We start from the raw sequence: 19377 nt of genomic DNA on the forward strand, positions 1-19377 counted from the left end.
CATCACCCACAATGCCCCGCTGCCCGCCGGTGACGTCTGCGCCGGTTTGTTTTGCGACCGGGCGGGAGGGGATCCGCCGAGCGTGAGGAAGTTTGGGGCTGGATGTGGTCCGTCCGTCCCGGGGTTTGATTAGTTGGGGGTTAACAGCGCCCTGAGGTAAGATGGTCATGGTGATTGGGGGGAGTGGGGTGAGGGGGGGAGGACGGAGCAGTTTGCATCATCACCGCCAGCTCATCGGGCGGCTGGAGGACTCGATGGGCCTCTGCCGGCCGTGCGGAGGGAAACGCCGCCGTGGCTGCTCGCAAAGGCCGTGAGAGGCTGCACTTGGTGCGCGGTGAACAGCTGGGCCTCAGGACCGAGGCTTGAGCTGGGTCCAGTGAGGAGGGCTGGTGGCCTTGGCTCTTAGGAAGAGGGCCAGTGGGGTAAGAAGGTGCCTGTGGGCGGTGAAAACAGTAGCAATCAGCACCTTCAAAAGAGAATTGGGTCGAGGAAATAATTTGCAGAGCCATGTGGGAGTGGCTGGGAAATGAGATCGAGAAGACTCCTTCACCGAGAGCCTGCATTACCCCAGTGTGCCAAATGTATTTCATCACTCGGGTGTCATCAGAATGAGTCTCAGTGTCAGGAAGGAAGTCGGCCAGTGTCGTCTGCTGATAACTGCGTGTCTGAGGGGTTTTGGTGTGGGAGGAGGGTCAGTTGTGTTGTGACTTTGCCACTGTCAAATGGAACTGGCCTTGGTTGCTGAGGGATCGGGCTAAATTGATGGCTGCAAGAGAGAAAATAAAATGTGACGTTTCAACTAATATTTGCTGAGATTTTTGCCGGGTAATATTTTTTGATAGATTTTTTTAAAAACTTAGTAAAATGTTATGAATTCAACAGTAGATAACACTAACAGGCTTGAAAATTCTATTGCATTATGCTTTATTACCAGCTGTATGGATTTAAAAATTGATATTGGTATTGGCTTATTATTGTCACTTGTACGGAGGTACTGTGGAAAAACTTGTCTTGCGTACCGATCGTTCACAGTGCAGTTATATTGAGTTAGTACAGAGTGCATTGAGGGAGTACAAGTAAAACAATAGCAGTACAGAGTAAAAAGTGTCTTTACCTGGAAAAAAACATAATAGTACTCAGAAAATTTAACTAGGCACTTCCTGCACTGGTCCTACGGAGGATGGGTAGTTTTTCTGCTTTGGAGCTTTGCAAAGGAAATTAGATCAAATTTATTAGAATTATTAAGGCACATTGAGGTAATACAGGCTCTTGGTAAAGGAACCTTGTTAATCTCATTTCCCTGCCACTTCCACCTAGCTCTGCAAATTATTGTCTCTCAATTGTCTATGCAATTCCCTTTTGAAGACACTAATTAATACTGTTGTCACCACCCAAAGGCACTGAATTCCAGATCAAAACTGCTCTGTGTAAAAACAAAAACAAGTTCTTCTTCACACACCTCTCCTCTGTACCTTTTGCCTAGAATTTTAAATCTGTACCCCCCCCCCCCCCCCCCCCCCCAGTACTTGAACCCTCTGCGAAAAGGATCTGGTTCCTTCTATCTTCCCTAACTTAACCAGTCATGGTCTTGTACAACTGTTGGGTTTTCCCAGAATAACAATGAAACCCCAAAGGTAAGTCCTGTACTTTGATCCCTTCATCCCTGAACCTTGACCAGGTTCTGATCTACACTATTTACTCTTTCATCCAAACCCAGGTCTCATTCCTTGCCACTTACTGTATCTCACCCCACCGCCCCCCAGTCCTTCTGTCATGAACATCCCCTTCCCTCATATGATTATGGTCTTTCTGTCAGACAGCATCCTATGCCATTCACTGAGTTTGCTTGCCAACCTGGACTGCTGGCCCTGATCCAAGACCTAAGGCCATGAGCCCTCCTCACAAGACCCAGCTTGGCTTCAGTCCCAGACAGCGCATTTTCTTGTACAGAAAAGTGCACTGGCCTTGAACTTCAGATGCTATTGAAATCTGCAGTAGGGGGTCAGAACCAAAACTGCTGTTGGCCAGTTAGCTGCTGGAATGCCATTTGGGTGCTTTCACATTTCTAGATAACTATATATTTCAAAAGGGATTGTACTAATTAAATACTTTCATGATGACATCCTTCAGTGAGGGTAGCAATAATATACTTTTGAAATATTTCCAAGCAAATCCTGAACTTGTTGGACTATTTATCTAATTACTAACATGTCTGCTTTTGGAGCTATCTTCTTTGCTTCATGTCTCCAGAAGGTAAACTTCAGAAGCCCATGTTTACTTCTAAACATGAGCAATTTTGGTAATCTTCTAGCAATGGACAATATATTAATATTTAGCACAAAACCAAAATTCAGAGGACGCTGAAAATCTGAATTAAAAACACATTTTGGAGATGCTCTGCAACTATGGAGAGAGAAATAGAGTTAACGTTGAAGTCAGTGAATTCTAACAAAAGGATCTTATCTGTTAATCATTTCTCTCTCCACAGATAGTATGTTATTGCTATGTATTTCCAGTTTTTAATTTCATATTATGTAATTGCAGTGATTGCAAATGATTTCTAATCTTTCAAAGTAGGCTTTAAAGTGTATTAGTTTTGGAGGCTGTTAAATTGAAGTGAGTATAACATAATATTCTCGCTTCAGCTTTAGATGATGTTCTACAAAATCATCTTTCAACAGCCCAAACAAGAAAATAAGGTTGCTCTGCGAAGATTTGTGCGAATGGGCTCTATAGCTGTTATGCAATTGGTTTGGTGACTGCACTTCAGGCAATATAAATTTTGCTAATCTGGTATTTAACTTGCTTGTCCTTCATAACACTTCTTGTGTAGTCACCATCTGAATTAGAGCCTGCTGATTTAATCTTGCTATACAGCCCTCCCCCCACCCACTTTAGTGTAAGTATGTGTGTGTGTCTGTACTGCATAGAGCTGTTGCATTAAAGTGACAGGTATTAGAAATGGAATTTATTTTTCATAAAATCTTGATCTAACCTCTTTTTTTCATTGGCAGCAAAAATGTTACCAACAACAACATATAATCCCAGCAGTCAAGGGAATGGTGCCCTAAATTCCCGGGATTCTGCACGACATACAGCTGGAGCCAAGCGGTACAAGTACCTCAGGCGCCTTTTTCGTGTTAAACAAATGGATTTTGAATTTGCTATGTGGCAGATGTTGTACCTATTCACATCCCCACAGATGGTATACAGAAACTTTCATTACAGAAAACAGACTAAAGATCAGTGGGCCAGAGATGACCCAGCCTTCCTAGTTTTGCTTAGTATCTGGTTATGTGGTAAGTATACTTCTGGAAAAAAGTTACCATTCCAAGAAGCCCAAATATTTGATGTAAAGTGTACTATTGCATGGTTATACAAGGATAGTTTTAAACTTTGAGTTTTAAAATTTGTATTTTTGCACTAAGATTGAGGATAAAATATCCAACAACCTATTTATCTGGAGAATGCATTATATTTAAGTTCTTGTAAATCTCTGACTGTCACAGGATCATGGAAATCTCAGTGAAAATTAGGATTCTCCTCCCAATTTAGTTCAATTTCCCACTTTAGCTTTGTACACTTTCCTTATTTTCTCAGCAGAGGCTTATCCAACTCCCTCTTAGACTTATAATTGCCACTTGGAGCAATGTGTTCACTTCCTTTATGAGAATATTTTTCTAATCTCCCCTTTTATTATTTTAATAAACTTAAAATTATGGCTCCTTGTTATTAAGTCAGCAAACACTGAATTTTCAGTTCTTCATTTAACCTTTAATTCTGTTAGATCCCCCTTGGGTTTTCTCTTTTGAAGTGAATTTAATGCTGGTTTTCCAAGTTTAATCATAACTGTATTGCTTCTTTTCTGGTATTATTGTTGTAGAACTATTACACAACCCTTTTATGGCTCTAATATCTAATATTAGGTTAAGAAAATGGAAGAAACATGTAAAATACTAAGTGCCTTAGTTTACTGATTTGGGACCATTGTACTGTGTAATGGCCTGACTTTGATATCCTTAATGAGTTAGCTATTATTATAGTGCATCTGAAACATGTAACCCTTTATTAAAACAAATCATTCAATTTGCTGAAATGGAAGAACCAGCATGACATATGAATTGCGTACCAGATAGTGCCAAATAGTCAACAGATGGATAATGAGAAACATATGTAGAGGAGAAGGAGAAAGGGAATATGAGTGGAGAATGATACAAAGGGAAGATCCTATTTGTGATTGAGACAACAGGAATAGGTCTTGTATGACAGAATGGATGGGACAACTAAATATGGGTTAGTGAGCTTCCGTGAAGGAAGAGATTAAGGGAGATTAGGAAGGCAGTGAACTCGGGGGGGAAACAACATGAGATGGAAGTTGAAATAACCGAAAGATGAGAAGTTGCTCAATGATGAGGATCATGGAGGAGAGCATTGAAAGTGTATTGGTTGAAACTTCTTATTGTACTTTCGTGGATGATTTTAAAAATTGAGAATTTTAAATGAGTAGCAAGAGCTATGCAACAAGTTGAGGTGCTTAAAGTAAGAGGGAGTGGAAGAGAAGTAGAGGGATAGACTGACATGTTTGACTTGGTGGTAAGAATCATAGGATTATTATGGCATTGAAGGAGGCCATTGTGGTAATTATTATTAGAGCAATCATATCATTTTCATTCTTCTGCTCTTTTCCCATAGACCTATAAATTATCTTCCTTCCCTCCTGATGGAAAAATAAAAAGTGCCGAAAATATTTAGCAGGATCAGAATTATTTTCAAGCACCTTAATTGATTCTGTTTTCACTAAGGCGACTGGAAATTGAGGCGGGAGATGTGGAGAAGGTTGCTGATAGCTATTCTACTGGCAGATTCCACAGGATCAGCACTGCATATCGTAAATTGGACAGGAAGCAGATTAGCAGCATCTAACCCCGGTGGATACACTGGATAGGGAAGTTAGCAGCAGTAGTTGAAGTTTCCTGTAAGGAGGCAGTGAATGACTTGTTGATGCATTCACCAGAGAAAGTTCAGCAAAACGAAGTAGGCAGCTAAGCCTTGTAAAGCATCTAAAGTATAGGAAGATCAAGGAGTACTGGTTGGATTAGGGATCATGGTTGGATTAGGGATATGAGAGTGATGAAATAATGGGAGGGATTATATCAGAACAAGATCAAGGAATGTTTAAATATTTTAAAAAAAGTAGGGTGAAAGTAGCAGTAGACATGATTGGCTTAGATTTAGAGTAGCAAATAAAATGCACGCGCAAATGGACGTAAAGAAAGATACAAGTTGCACAGGCTTGGTTATGTAGAATAGAGCTGAATTGCGAATGAGAAGGAGAATGCTGGAGAAAATCCAAAATTAAAAGTAGAAGTCCTTTCATGGGATAAAGGTGATGTAAACAGGGTGGGATCTGCAGGGAGCATTGACAAGCTGTTGACCAAATTCAAAAAGAGTGTGGTACAAACCATAAAAGATGACAGGACCATTGTAAGTGTATTGTGCATTCATAAAGTCTTGTGGCTGTTTTGGTCAGTTTTGGAATTTCACACCACTTTTTAAAATTGTCATTTGCAATTGAGTGGTTTGATTAAGAAGTGAAGGTAATGCATTGTGGTGCCAATCTGGAAGAATTCAACATGGAGGTGAATTTTTCTTTGCAGTTTCTACCATTGGTTTTGGATTTGTATTAGGAATGGGATTTTTTGAAACAATAAAGCTTTTACTGTGGGTCGTATTCATTGACTGCATTGGAGTTGGACTACTGATTGCAACGTTAATGTGGTAAGTTTTAAAAACAGTCGATGTTAGTTCTAGTTTTGGAAATTCTGGCTGCATGAGAACCATGGTGGAACAATTTAATTTTTACATGTTTATATGTATACCTCTCCGCAGTACTCTAGCATAACTGAATGCCTTGTGGCCTTAATGCTAAATGTAAAATAATATTATTTAAATCCCATTGGTATTTTGTTGTTTGAAATTGGTTAAAAATTAAAATTTTGTTTTTTGCACAGATCAGTATTCTTTGTTATTAAATGCTGTAAATTACAGAATTGTTAAGTTAATGTAAATACTGCTATTTCTGTTTTGTTGTGTTTTTTTTATTTGTATTGCTATTTGTGATTTACAACTTTATTGGGTAAGTCTCAAAGTAACAGTTCAGAAAATAACTGGTGCTTTACGACAACATTTTGAAATCATGCACGTGATTAAAAAAGATCAAATTATGCTACAGTTTGAATTGGGTGACTTCAACAAAATAGTGTAGAAGAAGTAATGTGTTATGGAATGCAAATTAGCAGCTCATTCAAATTAATGGATTTTGAATTAAGATGCAATGAGGTTTCCTCTTTGAGGATTGCCCTCTAGTACACAGTATTCCGAGGATGAAGCCCCCAATGGCTTCTTGAGTAAATGCAACACATGCTAGATCAAGATGTCTAGGCTTGAATCTAAAGTTCATTATCTAGACTGTGTGGAGTTCCCCATTTTACCATTCTGCAGACAAGTCTTTCAACCATACCTTTACTGTCTTTAGTTGATTATCCCTACATCAATTAATTATACAACTTGGGTAGCAGTTGGAATATTAATATCCTCAAAGAAGTCCCTGAACCGAACTTTTTCTTGTTCTTTCTTATGTTGTTCGTTTCAACATATGCAGCGTTTTTTCTTTCAGCTGACTTTCCAAGTTCCCTTCCAGATCTCCTGAGCTCTTAATTGCAGTTGCAAGGCCTATTGAATTCCTTATGAAGTCATCCTCTCCATGCTTCTACCTTCCCTCACTTGAATAGTCTTGTACTCAAAGGTGTCTGGAATAAGTCATGAAATATTCCCCCCCCCCCAACTTTGTATTGATTATCTTTGTCTCACACACCCATCACCCTACCAATTGCTGTTAGTTCCTTATCCATCAGTGCATTGATATCTTAGATTAAGAATTCCTAATTGGCCTTGTGTTGCATATATTGATCTGTGCCTCAGGTTCAGTGTATTTGACTCCCATTTATTGTGCTACTTCACTCTCATTCATTGGAATTTCTGGCACTATCTTCAAAAGTCCCCTCAAAACATAACCATAAGCTGTCCTTGCTTTTAGCCACTTTGTTTACCCTAGACAACTGTTGGAACTATCTGTATATGAAAATGTTTAGAGTCCCCAAGTTGCTGTTATATAAAGAGTGTTATATTTTGTTTCCAGGTTTATCACCAACAGATATTTGATGAAGCCTCAGAGTAAAGGCTATGATGTGGAATGGGGCTATGCCTTTGACATTCACCTAAATGCTTTCTATCCACTTCTTGTAATATTGCATTTTTTTCAATTGTTCTTCATTAACCGTAAGTCTTTTGCTTAAGAACCTTTACTTTCTCAAGCATTGGAAAATCCTTCAGTTTTGTTCCAGAATAAATGTTACTGTTATATTAAGAAAACACTAAACATTTAATATTGGAAGAGAAGAAATGATTTTTGAAATTAACTGTAATCTAGTATAATTAACGATGGTGTCATTGGTGCAAACATCAACTTGCATTGACAGGCAACAGAAACTGCTCACAAATCTCTTCTGCTGTTCATTTGAATGTTTCTTGTTGCAAGCTGTGCCACAGGTCTCAGGTTTCATGTTAGCCAGAGGGATAATGGAGGTTTTATGGATGGGGAATGAATAAATTCAATTGGGAAGAACAAAAATTCCATATACCTGATGACTTGCATCCCAAGAAGTGATGATGGAGTTAGCAGAAGCACAGATTGTCATTTTCGAAAGTTCCATGGATTTTAGAACAGTCCTCACAGATTGGAAAGTAACAAATGTAAATATAAAAAAGGTAGAGAGAAACTGGGGAACTATGGACCAGTTACCTTGACATCAGTAGTAGAGAAATGTTAGAATCTATTATTAAGAAAGTGACAACAGGGAACTTGAAACAATAATAATCAGATTAGGCAGAGTCAAATGAACTTATGAGAAATCATGTTTGACAAATTTGTTAGAATTTTTTGAGGTTGTAACAAGCAAGCAACATAGTACATTATCCAGTGCATGTGGTACAGTATATCTGGATTTTCAGAAGCCTTAATATAGGAACTTGGTACAATTTAAGGTTCAGCCATGATCTTTTTGTATGGTGGGGAAGGAACAATGGGCTATTCCTCTTCAATGTAATTCTTTTATGTTATTAATATTTTCTTTGCAGATATCATTATTAAGGATGGATTTGTTGCTTGCTTTGTTGGAAATATCTTCTGGCTGGTTGGCATTGGTTATTACATTTATGTTACTTTTCTTGGATATAGTGGTAAGTATCAATTTTAAATGTATCGCTTTGCACGACATTTAAAAGGAACTAACTTGAAGAGATTTAATTATTTTTGCTCAGATTTTGTTTTGTGCTCTCCAAAACAGTCCAACATCTACATATAGTAAGCACTAGTCACACAGTAAAAACTAAGGGCTGGCTAGTTTTATTTTAAATTCCTAGCTGTAGGATAATTGTTCCAAAACTTCAATCCCTACCTGCATACTTCCTAGTCGTAATGGCTCAGTCTTGCAATCTGTGTATCCACTGATCCAATGTGAATTTTGGGGGCTAAGATTTTTGTTTTGACTAATGTGCTGCAAATTGAATCACTTGCACTTGTTCCCCTCTCTCTCCCTGCCTACGAACCCTACTCCTCCATAACCACTTGGCTGGTGCTCATAACTTGCACTGTACAGCTGAAATCGGAGGCGCAGTGGAGTCACACAGCACGGAAATGGGTGCCTCAGCCCACCATGTCTGTGCAGGCCATCAAGTATACTAATCCCATTTTTCAGCACTCAGTCAGTAGCATCCTATGTCGTGGTGTTTCAAGTGGTCATCTAAATATTTAAATGTTGTGAGAGTACCTACCTTCTCCACTCCTCATTATCTCTGATATAGTTCTTCTGATTCCACAGAATGGCCAATGAATGTAATTTCAAGTGAATTGTCCCCAATCACATTTATTTTTTATTTCCCCAGTTATATGTTAACTGAGGTGAGACAGGTGAATCAACTCCACTATTCTACATGTGAGCATTCGCCCTTCCTCTGACTTCTGCTTATTTCTCTTTGGTTCGGTGTTGGCACTGTAATTAAGTTGCCAGACTAATGAGCCAGAGGCCTGCACTAATAATCCAACCAAAGCCTGAGCTCAAACCTCACTTCCATAGGTGGGAAATTTAAATTCAATGAATACTGATTTTTTTTTAAAGCTAGTATTAATAATAATAAATGTGAAACAACAATTATCATAAAAAATATCATGTAGTTCAATAATCTCCTTAAAGGAAAGAAACTATTGTATCTTATATGTGATTCCATATTCATCAATATCTGAGTCTTAAGTGCCCTCTGAAATGGCTTAGGCAAGCTACACAATACAAGGGCAGTTAGGAATAGGCAATAAACTCTAGCTATGCCAGTGACTGAGATCTTGAAAAATGAATTTAAAAAAAAACCTTATCTAGCATATTTCTCCCTTCAGCATTGCCTTTTCTGAAGAACACAGTTGCCCTCCTATATCCATTTGCTCTCCTCGTCATTTTCTTCTTGCTGTCACTGGGATTGGGATGGAACTTCACCAAAGGACTGTGCTGGTTCTACAAGTACAGAGTGCAGTAAAACACCACTCATCTACTGAAGTATTTGCTGAACATTTTGTTTGATGATGGTGTATAATACAGCTTTGACATATTTGTATAATTTGTAAATGTGCTGTACATACTGATAAATAACCAAACAGATTTGAGGAATAAATTCAAGATTACTTTTGATTTTATTCTTTTTAAATGTTTGATGAATTGTGGCAAATCTTTTTCTACAATGTGAGTGGTGGAATATTGAATCCAGCAATCAGACCAGTTTGTATATTTCATATTTATCAAACCTCTCAATGAAGTACATTCCTTTAACAGCAATAGTTCTGGCAGCTTTTCTGAAAAGCGATTATTGGGAAGTTTCAATGAATATTTCTTTTGTATATTTCCCCACTTTGACTGTTCATTTTTTGAATATATTTCACACTCAAATGGGGTTAGTGAATGGTTTTAGAAAGGAGAGAGAATGAGCCAGTCAGGTTGAAGTCAGAGAAAGGGTGGGTAATGGGATAGAAAGCGAAATTTTTTTTTGTTTCAGATTCACTTGTTCCCGATCCTAGTTCCCATCCTTCTCCCTTTTCTGGCTGATTTAAAGCATACAGTAGATTAAGCAAAAACCTAATGAATCCCTAAGCTCTCCAGGAGTTCAACACTTCTACTGTTGAGCACATCTCAAGACAAGCAGCAAAACCCTTTATAAATTAGATAATGTTTTGTGGGTGACTGGGCTCAGCTGGTCAGATAATTCCATCAAAACAATACGTTTTGGTTTTTGGAGACATAAGTTCTGCATTTATAACAAAAATAAAACAATGACACGAACAAGGTCTCGTTTCTGATTTCTTCTGTGAATATCGTAGGAATTAATGAACCTGCAGATGCTGGAAATGGAAAAAGAAACAAAATACTAAAAACACTCAGCAGCACCAATAGAAGAAACCTGAAAAGCTAATTGTTTCTCTTTTCATTGATACTATGTGACCTGACGTGCAGAATGTTTCCAGAATTTTTTGTTGAAAGAAAACTTACCAAATTTAAGGCAAGCAAGTTGATGAGAGAAGTTGAAAAGGAACCCCTGAATTTAAGTTGTTTAATATATAATTGCCTTACCATTTGAAAAGAAATTGAATTCCATGCAAAGTGGTACAATTAACCCTACCCTTCAAACTCCTTTTTACCTAAGCAAGCCTGTCTCATGCTTGGTATTTGTAGTTTAAGTAGTCAATTGAAAGTTTGTCTCTTAAGCAATAGGCTGCACTAGCAGCTAAAATTCACAACTGTGCCAAGACCTGGAAAACTGTGGTAATGCAGTAAAAATTATTATAATGATTATTGTGCTAATATTATCCCCCACATTGTAACATTTTTTCCATTGTCTGTTACCTTGTAGCCTGGGATAGTTAAGTAACAGTGAAATTCTTCAGAATGGGGTGAATTGCTAACACAAGGTAAAGTCACAAACATACTGTACTTGGGAAAATGTTTATGAACAAATTTTTCATTAAAAGTTGAAAAGCAGAACAAGTGCTTGAAAGGATGGTAGCCGGAGCAAACAGTCATTAAAAAAAATATGAAGAGATAACTAAATTCATGCATGAAAACAAAATATACTTAAATCCAGTGCTAAAATTAAGAGGAAATTACAATAAAAATTGGTTTGACATTATACCATGGGTAGTAGTAATTACTGGAATTAAACAAAAATCTATGTGATGATTTAGTGAAATAATTCTAGAAATAAATATGTTAACACCAAGCTGTAAAACTAGGTAGAGATCAATAGTATTTTAAGGAATCCAAATAAAGCAGTGGATAAAGAGTGAGCAAGTGGATTTAGTACAGCTAATTTAAAGTCAAGATTGATTTTAACATTTTCTCATTGCAGGCTAAATTGAGCTGGCCAGTGTTTGATTCTTGACACTTCATCTACTTTAGAAAAAGGCAGCTCCAGAATTTGTGTGGAGAACCACAAACACTGAAGGGACATAGTATGTGACTTTTCATTATATCTACTCTATCTTAACACCAACATTTCACTGGTTGCTTCACTGTCACTGGGTTAAAATCATGCAAAGCCTTACCCAATGACACTGTGTAGTCCTGAGAGTATAGGGACAGGACAGGAGACAGACAGGCCCTGTGATATAACAGTCAGAATCATAGAGCTGTAGCGTACAGAAAGGGGTCCTTCGGCCCACTAATCCATGTTGACCTTTTTGCCCAATTATACTTTACCCACATTAAGCCTTCTATGCCTTGCCTACTTAAGTACTTGCCTGTAGTGATTATATCAGTCTCTACCACCTCCTCTGGCAGCACACTCCAGCTATCAACCACTCTCTGTTTAAAAATGTCCCCTCAAATCCCCCTTAATACTCTTTTCTTTACCTTAAACCTATGTACTCTTTTTTTAGGTTCCCCTACCGTGGGAAAAGGATTACATCAACCCAACCTATGCCTTTCTTAATCTTATATACTTCTATTGGGTCACCCCTCAGCCTCCTTCAGTCCAAGGAAATCAAACCCAACCTATCCAATCTCTCCCCATAACTGAAGAACTCCAATCCAAGCAACATTCTGATGAATTTGGGGGCAGTGTAAGAGATAAGAGGTCCAGTGAATGTAGGGGCATTGTAAATGCTGGGTGATGGTGGTGGCTGAGTGAAATATTTTCACTCCTAAAAGTCAAGTTGTCTGCTACTTATTGCTGGGACACACCTGACCACCTATAGAGGACCTGAGACCTGCATTTAGCGGACATCATGTGGCGCTGGGTGGGCAGCTGAAGATTCTCCTAAAGATTTCTGGACTGGATTGCAGTCTTTGGGCAGTGAGGGTGCTAGGTATGGGTGGAGGGAGGGGTGATTAACAATCACGGTAATTATCCTGTCAAGTGGTGACCTTGCCACATGAAAAGAATTAACGTGCAGGTTTGTTCCATTCCTTAGAACTGGAGTGGAAGCAAAATATCCTCAACCCAATGACTGTCCTTGCAGAAGGAGAAGCAGCAGTTCAAGCTAGTAGTTCACCATTGTCTATTTAGGGCAGCTAGGGGCAAGGAAAAAAGCAGGTTTGTCAACATCACCCAGGTCCTGACAAGTACAAAATCACTTTAAAACAACAGAAGGACAGAATGTAGAAATACAAAATGCACCAGTAAGTGCTCATTATTAAAAATATGCAAATAAGCAGTTTCTACATTGACAGCAAAACAAATTCAGTATCATCTTCATAATAGGATATATTACAATTTCAAGATCTTAGGCCAGATTTTCTTTTTAGAGAAACTTTCTTTAAACAAGATTATCCTTTGCTACACAGGGAGGTGGAACTTTATGATGTGATGGAGAGGTTGTTTTTCTGCATTGTGAATCTTTGTGATCTGATCCTCAGTCTGGACAAATAGTATGGAATGCAATATACTCTGGAGAAAATTCACTAGGCCAAATGATGGGGAGAAGATTTTTTTCCCCCCAAATAAATCAGTGTATTATCCAGAGTATCATCTGGACTAGGATGGTAATCTGGAAGAGTTTGAGGCTTAAATTATCTGTTTATTCTTTCAGCAGCAAGAGGAAGGCAGCTGATTATTAAGTACTGGATATTACAAGCATAGACTTTCCACACACAGACTTATTCAATACAAAAATTGACATTTAAGTGTAGCAATTTATTACACAATGGCAGGAAGAAGCCAATTATACAGAACATTCTACGCCTCATTACATTTTAAAATATAACAAATTGAACTTTATTACAACTTTATCATTCTTTACAAAGTTATGGCACATATATGAAAAAACGTAGACCAACAATGAAAGGCACATTGACATTAACAAGCAGGTGCATAGTTACATACACAAAGCATAAACATATCCATAAAATAAGCAAAAGCATTATATTTCAACAGATTGATCTGTGGCACATTATGTAAAACCGATCCATTTCACTTGATTCGTAATCTCTCATTATAAAAGGTGCTACAGCTGAGATCTCTTTGATTTAGGTCAATTCCGATTTTCTAGATTATGAGTAATCATCGTGTTAATTTAGCATGACTTACTGTCCAAAGACAGCCAAACTCCCAAATAGTTTGCATATTATCAAGCTTCACCTTTATTATTTTTTTCTAATTTTAAATGCACTGATTAAAGAACAGGACTTCATTTCCAAACAAAAGTACAGCTCAGGCACAATTTTAAGAATCCTGTTTTCAACCTACATGTGCAAAACCTGGTGGAGCATTTTAAACAATGAATACAGATCCATGGTGTTTTTTTAGCAGCAACAGAAGTGCAAGTAGGATGAAAATGTACACATGCTCTAACAATGTGTTATCCATCCTGAGAACACAATGTGAACCATTGATAAGCCTCAAGGTAATTTTACAAAAGGTTTTTACTCTAACCTCACATGACTCTGCAAGAAGAAATCATTTTGGGACACTTGTCTTGTTGCAAACACCACTTTAGGATCTTTCCTTTAACATGACATGATCTAGCCCCATTGCAAAAGGCTAGCAGAGAGCAAACAAAAATAGAAATCTTAACTGCAAAAAGGCTTCATAAATAGATCCAGAAAAAAATCACATATTTGGAAAAACTTGATTCTTGATTTGCATTCACAAAGGTTCATTTTATGGTGACAATTAACATCTAATTACACCATTTGATACCAGATGCATCTCAGAGTCGTACAGCACAGAAACGGACCCTTCGGCCCACTACATCCAAGCTGACCTTTTAGTCCATCTACATAACTCCACTTGCATGCATTAGGACTGTATCCTTCTATGCCCTCTCTATTTAAGTGTCTGGCTTAAGTGCCTCATAAATATAGCAATTACATCTGAATCTCCTCAGGCAGTGCATTTCAGATATCATCTCTGTGTAAAAAAAACTTATCCCTCAGATCCCCTTTAAAACTTCTCTCTCTCACCATAAACCTATGCTCTCTTGTTTTTTGATATCCCCACTATGGGTATCTGTTTTAACATTTGATTAAAATTCATCTCATCTGCTGATGAAATGGCTTTGTATGTACAGAGATTTAAAGTGAGTATTGACAGTCTGGATCTAGCTCCATTACCAAATTATTGAAACAAAATGTTAATTGTCATTTCAATCACCACATTCCTGTGACCTATATTTTCCATATTCATAAGCCAAAGTTATTTGCTATCAGAGGCTCAATGGAAGAGAATCTACAAAAAAAAATCTACAATAAATTATTAATATCTCCCTTCAATTTATCGAGCCAACTGACTGACTGAATTTCTAACATTTCCTGCTTTTAGCTTACACTCTGCCAAGTTAGAACTGTGAACCTCAATGGTAATGATTGTGATATTGGCTTTACCAAAATGTAATTTTCTGGAGAAAAGCATAGTCTTAAATACAACCTTTTGTTGCTCAGTTCTGCTTGATAGCAGAATTTTTCCTCAATACTGCCATGTACCCTTTTATTCACTTTCTTTCTACGCTTCCCTCCCAACATTTATAAACTTTGAGGCAGTTCATAGGAAGGAAGAACTGAAAGTCCTTTATATACTTTCCAATAGTTTTATTTTCAATATTTTATAATAGCAAGATTGTCCAATTCCAATTTTAAAAATTCCATCACTGAAAATGTGAATCACTAACATCAGCCTGCCACCATATTTCATTTTGCATTCATTGATGGTAACAACTTTGGCTAGTTTAAGCAGTTTTCATAAATATTTATATCCTTCCCTGCACCAAAGAAGCCCCTCCTCCATTAATTACATATCAAAACATCATGTATATAATTACGTATCAAAAACTACATCAACTATTTAATTTATATTGAGCATGAGTAACCGTCAAGTTAAAGGCCATACTTTTCCATACATACTGACTGTATCAGTTGATGGTTTTCCAGCAGTAAATTGCAAGGATTTCATCAGAAAGGATAAAACCCTTGTGATGGTTCAGTTAAATATTCTGAATAAAGTTGGCAGCTATCGTTATATCCATAGACACAAAAAAGCACCACTTATCCTTGTAACCATTTTATCCATTCAATCGTTTGAATAGTAAAATTCGCAGAAGTGTATTATTGCAAAAAAAAACCTGTGAAAATTAATCTGCAATGTTATTAATACTTAGGATTTTCTTTAAACTATTGATGATGCACAGTTGAAATGGAAAATGGAGGGTTTTTTGCCTTGTGGGCAATAGATTTCTGAACTGTAGAAGCATTACTACTTTTCTAAACGTTGCATTCAAAAACATTTTCCAACAAACAAAATGCAATGTAGTAAAAGAGATTTCCACTTTGTCTTGCACTTCTTGTTATTGAATAAATGTTAAAATATCTACAGAAGAACCATTGCTCAATATTAATCAGCTCCTGTAATATGACATTGAAGTTATGCATAAGCAGCACCACTGGAGGTGTGGCGATGCTCATTCCTCCATCCCCATCACTTGCCTGCCTACCTCTGGGCGCTAAATTTAACTGTGGGCCTCTTTTGCAACTGCTCAATTGAAATCATTATATGACCACTATTGTACAGAAGACTCCTAGAATGAAATTTGCCCCGTCCATCCCACCACTGGCATGTACAGCTAGGTCCACCAATGAAGTCACGTAATTTCTCACCAACCTTGATGTGCTGGAACTGATGTTCTGCAACTGCTCTCAAGAAAATTGGCAAATTTCAACTTTAATAAATTCAAGGTTTTGAAAAGGCAGTTTTTTTTACTTCATAAAATGAAGAATTTCTTCAGAAGTTAACTTAATTGTCTAGAAATCAAATACTATATTTCTCTAATCAAGAATCTGGATTCCCTCAAAATATGATAAATCTGTCCAGTGCATATTTACAATAAATTAAAGGTAACCAGCCCCTTATATGCTCTCCTCTGCACATTCTCTGTCCCTGATGCACAATTTATGTTTAAAATTTGTAACTGTTAAGCTCTTTATATACAAGTCTCATTTCTTGGCTTATTTTTGTTCATTACTTAGGTACTTTCTACTGTAAAATGGGTCACAAAAAATACACCTTTGTACCTCATGATGAGAAGAACAGTCTATTATCTTCAGATTACCAAAAACTTCAATTGGTAACTCTTCAAAATTAGAATCTTTACATAGAAAATTACAGTAGATTTCACAGGAGGTAGTGTGTGGGAACAACGAACATCCACAGCGATCAGATGAGGTGATATGTCCATGAACTCTGTGATCAATATCAACACTTTATTAAAGAGAGCTATTAAGATGGATTGGGACAATTCTTTTGTATAAAACAGATTAATCTTCAAACTTCTTTTAATTCTGATTAACTGGCAACTTTTTTAAGATGGATCTGAAATGGAAAAAGGATAAAATGTCATAAGCAAACAACCAAATAGATTATCCATCTCAATTTCTTCCTGAGATCCCCACTATCACAGAAGACAATTCAATTCACTCCACAGGATACCAAAAAATGGCTGAGCAAAGGCAATGGATCCAGAGAACATCCTGGGTGTAGTACTGGAGATCTGTGCTCCAGAGTGAGCTATGTTTTTGGGCAAGCTGTTTTATTTCAATTATAAGTCTAGCATCTACCCCCTGAGGCCCACTTCATCATTGCAGGGGACTTCAATCAGGCCAACCTCAAGAGTGTGCTACCAAAATACTATCAGCACATCTCCTGCTCCACCAGGGGCACCAACACCCTTGACCACTGCTATACAACCATCAAAGATGCCTTCCGAGCCACCCCTCGTCCTCACTTTGGGAAATCAGATCACCAGGCTGTGCTCCTTCTCCCTGCATACAAACAGAAACTGAAATGGGAGGATCCAGTACGGAGAGTCGTGCAGTGCTGGTCTGAGGGAACAGATGAGCTCCTACATGACTGCTTTGAAACAGTGGACTGGTCCATGTTCAAAGACTCAGCTGCCAGCCTTGATGAGTATGCCACCACCATCACAGACTTTATCAGCAAGTGTGTGGTGGACTGTGTACTAAAGACGACAATATGGGTGTTCCCAAACAGGAAACCACGGATGAACTGAGAGATCCACTCCTGAATGAAGGAGAGGACTGCTGCACACAAATCTGGTGATCCTGATCTGTACAAGAAATTGGGGTATGACCTTCAGAAAGCTATCAGGGATGTCAAGAGGCAATACTGACTCAAAATAGAGTCCCTGATCAGCCGTCAGTTATGGCAGGGCTTACATGCCATAACAGGCTACAAGACGAAGTCGGGCTGCATAGCTAACAACAGTGCATCCCTTCCTGATGAACTTAACGCATTCTATGCGCATTTTGAACAAAAGGGAAGTGGATTGTCACCACCCACCCTGACGGCCACCAATGAAGCTGAACCTGTGATCACAGTGGAGGACGTAAGATCAGTCTTCCGGAGAGTGAACTCGAGGAAAGCCTCTGGCCCAGATGGTGTCGCTGGTCCTGTGCTCAGATCTTGTGCTGATCAGCTGGCAGAAGTATTTGCGGACATATTTAACTTCTCCCTGCTTCAAGCTCAGGTTCCCACCCATTTTAAGAAGACCACCATCATCCTGGTACCGAAGAAAAGCAAGGTAACATCCCTCAATGACTACCGACCAGTGGCTCTGACATCCAACACCATGAAGTGCTTTGAGAGGTTGGTCATGGCACACATCAATTCTAGCCTACCAGACAACCTGGACCCATTGCAATTTGCCTATCGCCGAAACAGGTCTACAGCGGATGCCATCTCCCTGGCCCTACACTCTGCTCTGGAGCATCTGGACAGTAAAAACACCAACGTTAGACTATTGTTTATTGACTACAGCTCTGCCTTCGATTCGATAATCCCAAGTAAGCTTGTCACCAAACTCTGAGAACTAGGACTCAACACCTCCCTCTGTAACTGGATCCTTGACTTTCTAACAAACAGACCGCAATCAGTGAGGATAGGCAGCAATACCTCCGGCACGATTATTCTCAACACTGGTGCCCCACAAGGCTGCGTCCTCAGCCCTCTACTCTACTCCCTATACACTCATGACTGTGTGGCCAGATTCTGCTGTAATTCCATCTACAAGTTTGCAGATGATACCGCCATTGTAGGCCGTATCTCAAACAATGATGAGTCAGAGTACAGGAAGGAGATAGAGAGCTTAGTGGAATGGTGTCATGACAACAACCTTGCCCTCAATGTCAACAAAAGAGCTGGTCATTGACTTCAGGAAAGGGGGCGGTGTACATGCACCCGTCTACATCAATGGTGCTGAGGTCAAGAGGGTTGAGAGCTTCAAGTTCCTGGAAGTGAACATCACCTACAGCCTGTCCTGGTCAAATCACGTAGAAGCCACAGCCAAGAAAGCTCACCAGTGCCTCTACTTCCTCAGGACGCTAAAGAAATTTGGTTTGTCCCTTTTGACTCTCACCAACTTTTACTGATGCACCATAGAAAGCATCCTATCTGGATGCATCACGGCTTGGTACAGCAACTGCTCTGCCCAGGACCGCAAGAAACTGCAGAGAGTTGTGGACACAGCCCAGCGCATTACGGACACCAGCCTCCCCTCCTTGGACTCTGTCTTTACCTCTCGCTGTCTTGGTGAAGCAGCCAGCATAATCAAAGACCCCATCCACCCAGGACATTCTCTCTTCTCTCCTCTTCCATTGGGTAGAAGATACAGGAGCCTGAAGGCACGTACCACCAGACTTAAGGACAGCTTCTACTCCACTGTGATAAGACTATTGAACAGTTCCCTTATATAATGAGATGGACTATGACCTCATG

General features: G+C 38.7%; 2 protein-coding genes across 4 annotated transcripts in view; one reads left to right on the top strand and one right to left on the bottom strand.

Annotated features, from left to right (window-relative positions):
• The first annotated feature begins 4 nt into the window (after positions 1–4).
• unc50 (unc-50 homolog (C. elegans)) lies at positions 5–10445 on the top strand. 2 transcript variants are annotated; one of them, XM_052026085.1, is made up of 6 exons: positions 5–156; positions 3015–3299; positions 5658–5778; positions 7199–7338; positions 8197–8298; positions 9509–10445. In XM_052026085.1, the coding sequence occupies exons 2-6, from the start codon at positions 3020–3022 to the stop codon at positions 9643–9645; spliced, it is 780 nt and encodes a 259-aa protein (XP_051882045.1). In that variant the 5' UTR covers positions 5–156; positions 3015–3019; the 3' UTR covers positions 9646–10445. The 2 variants fall into 2 exon arrangements, with proteins under 2 accessions (XP_051882045.1, XP_051882046.1); XM_052026086.1 differs by lacking the exon at positions 5–156 and adding an exon at positions 703–825.
• Positions 10446–13269: 2824 nt separating this feature from the next.
• mgat4a (alpha-1,3-mannosyl-glycoprotein 4-beta-N-acetylglucosaminyltransferase A) overlaps positions 13270–19377 on the bottom strand; it is a 197299-nt gene continuing 191191 nt past the window's right edge. For both annotated transcript variants that reach the window (XM_052026335.1, XM_052026336.1), the window contains exon 15: positions 13270–16956. In XM_052026335.1, coding sequence (XP_051882295.1) covers positions 16930–16956 — 27 coding nt within the window. In that variant the 3' untranslated portion in view covers positions 13270–16929. The remainder of the gene's footprint in view (positions 16957–19377) is intronic.

This window comes from Pristis pectinata, chromosome 11, assembly GCF_009764475.1.
Source record: "Pristis pectinata isolate sPriPec2 chromosome 11, sPriPec2.1.pri, whole genome shotgun sequence".
NCBI lineage: Eukaryota > Metazoa > Chordata > Chondrichthyes > Rhinopristiformes > Pristidae > Pristis > Pristis pectinata.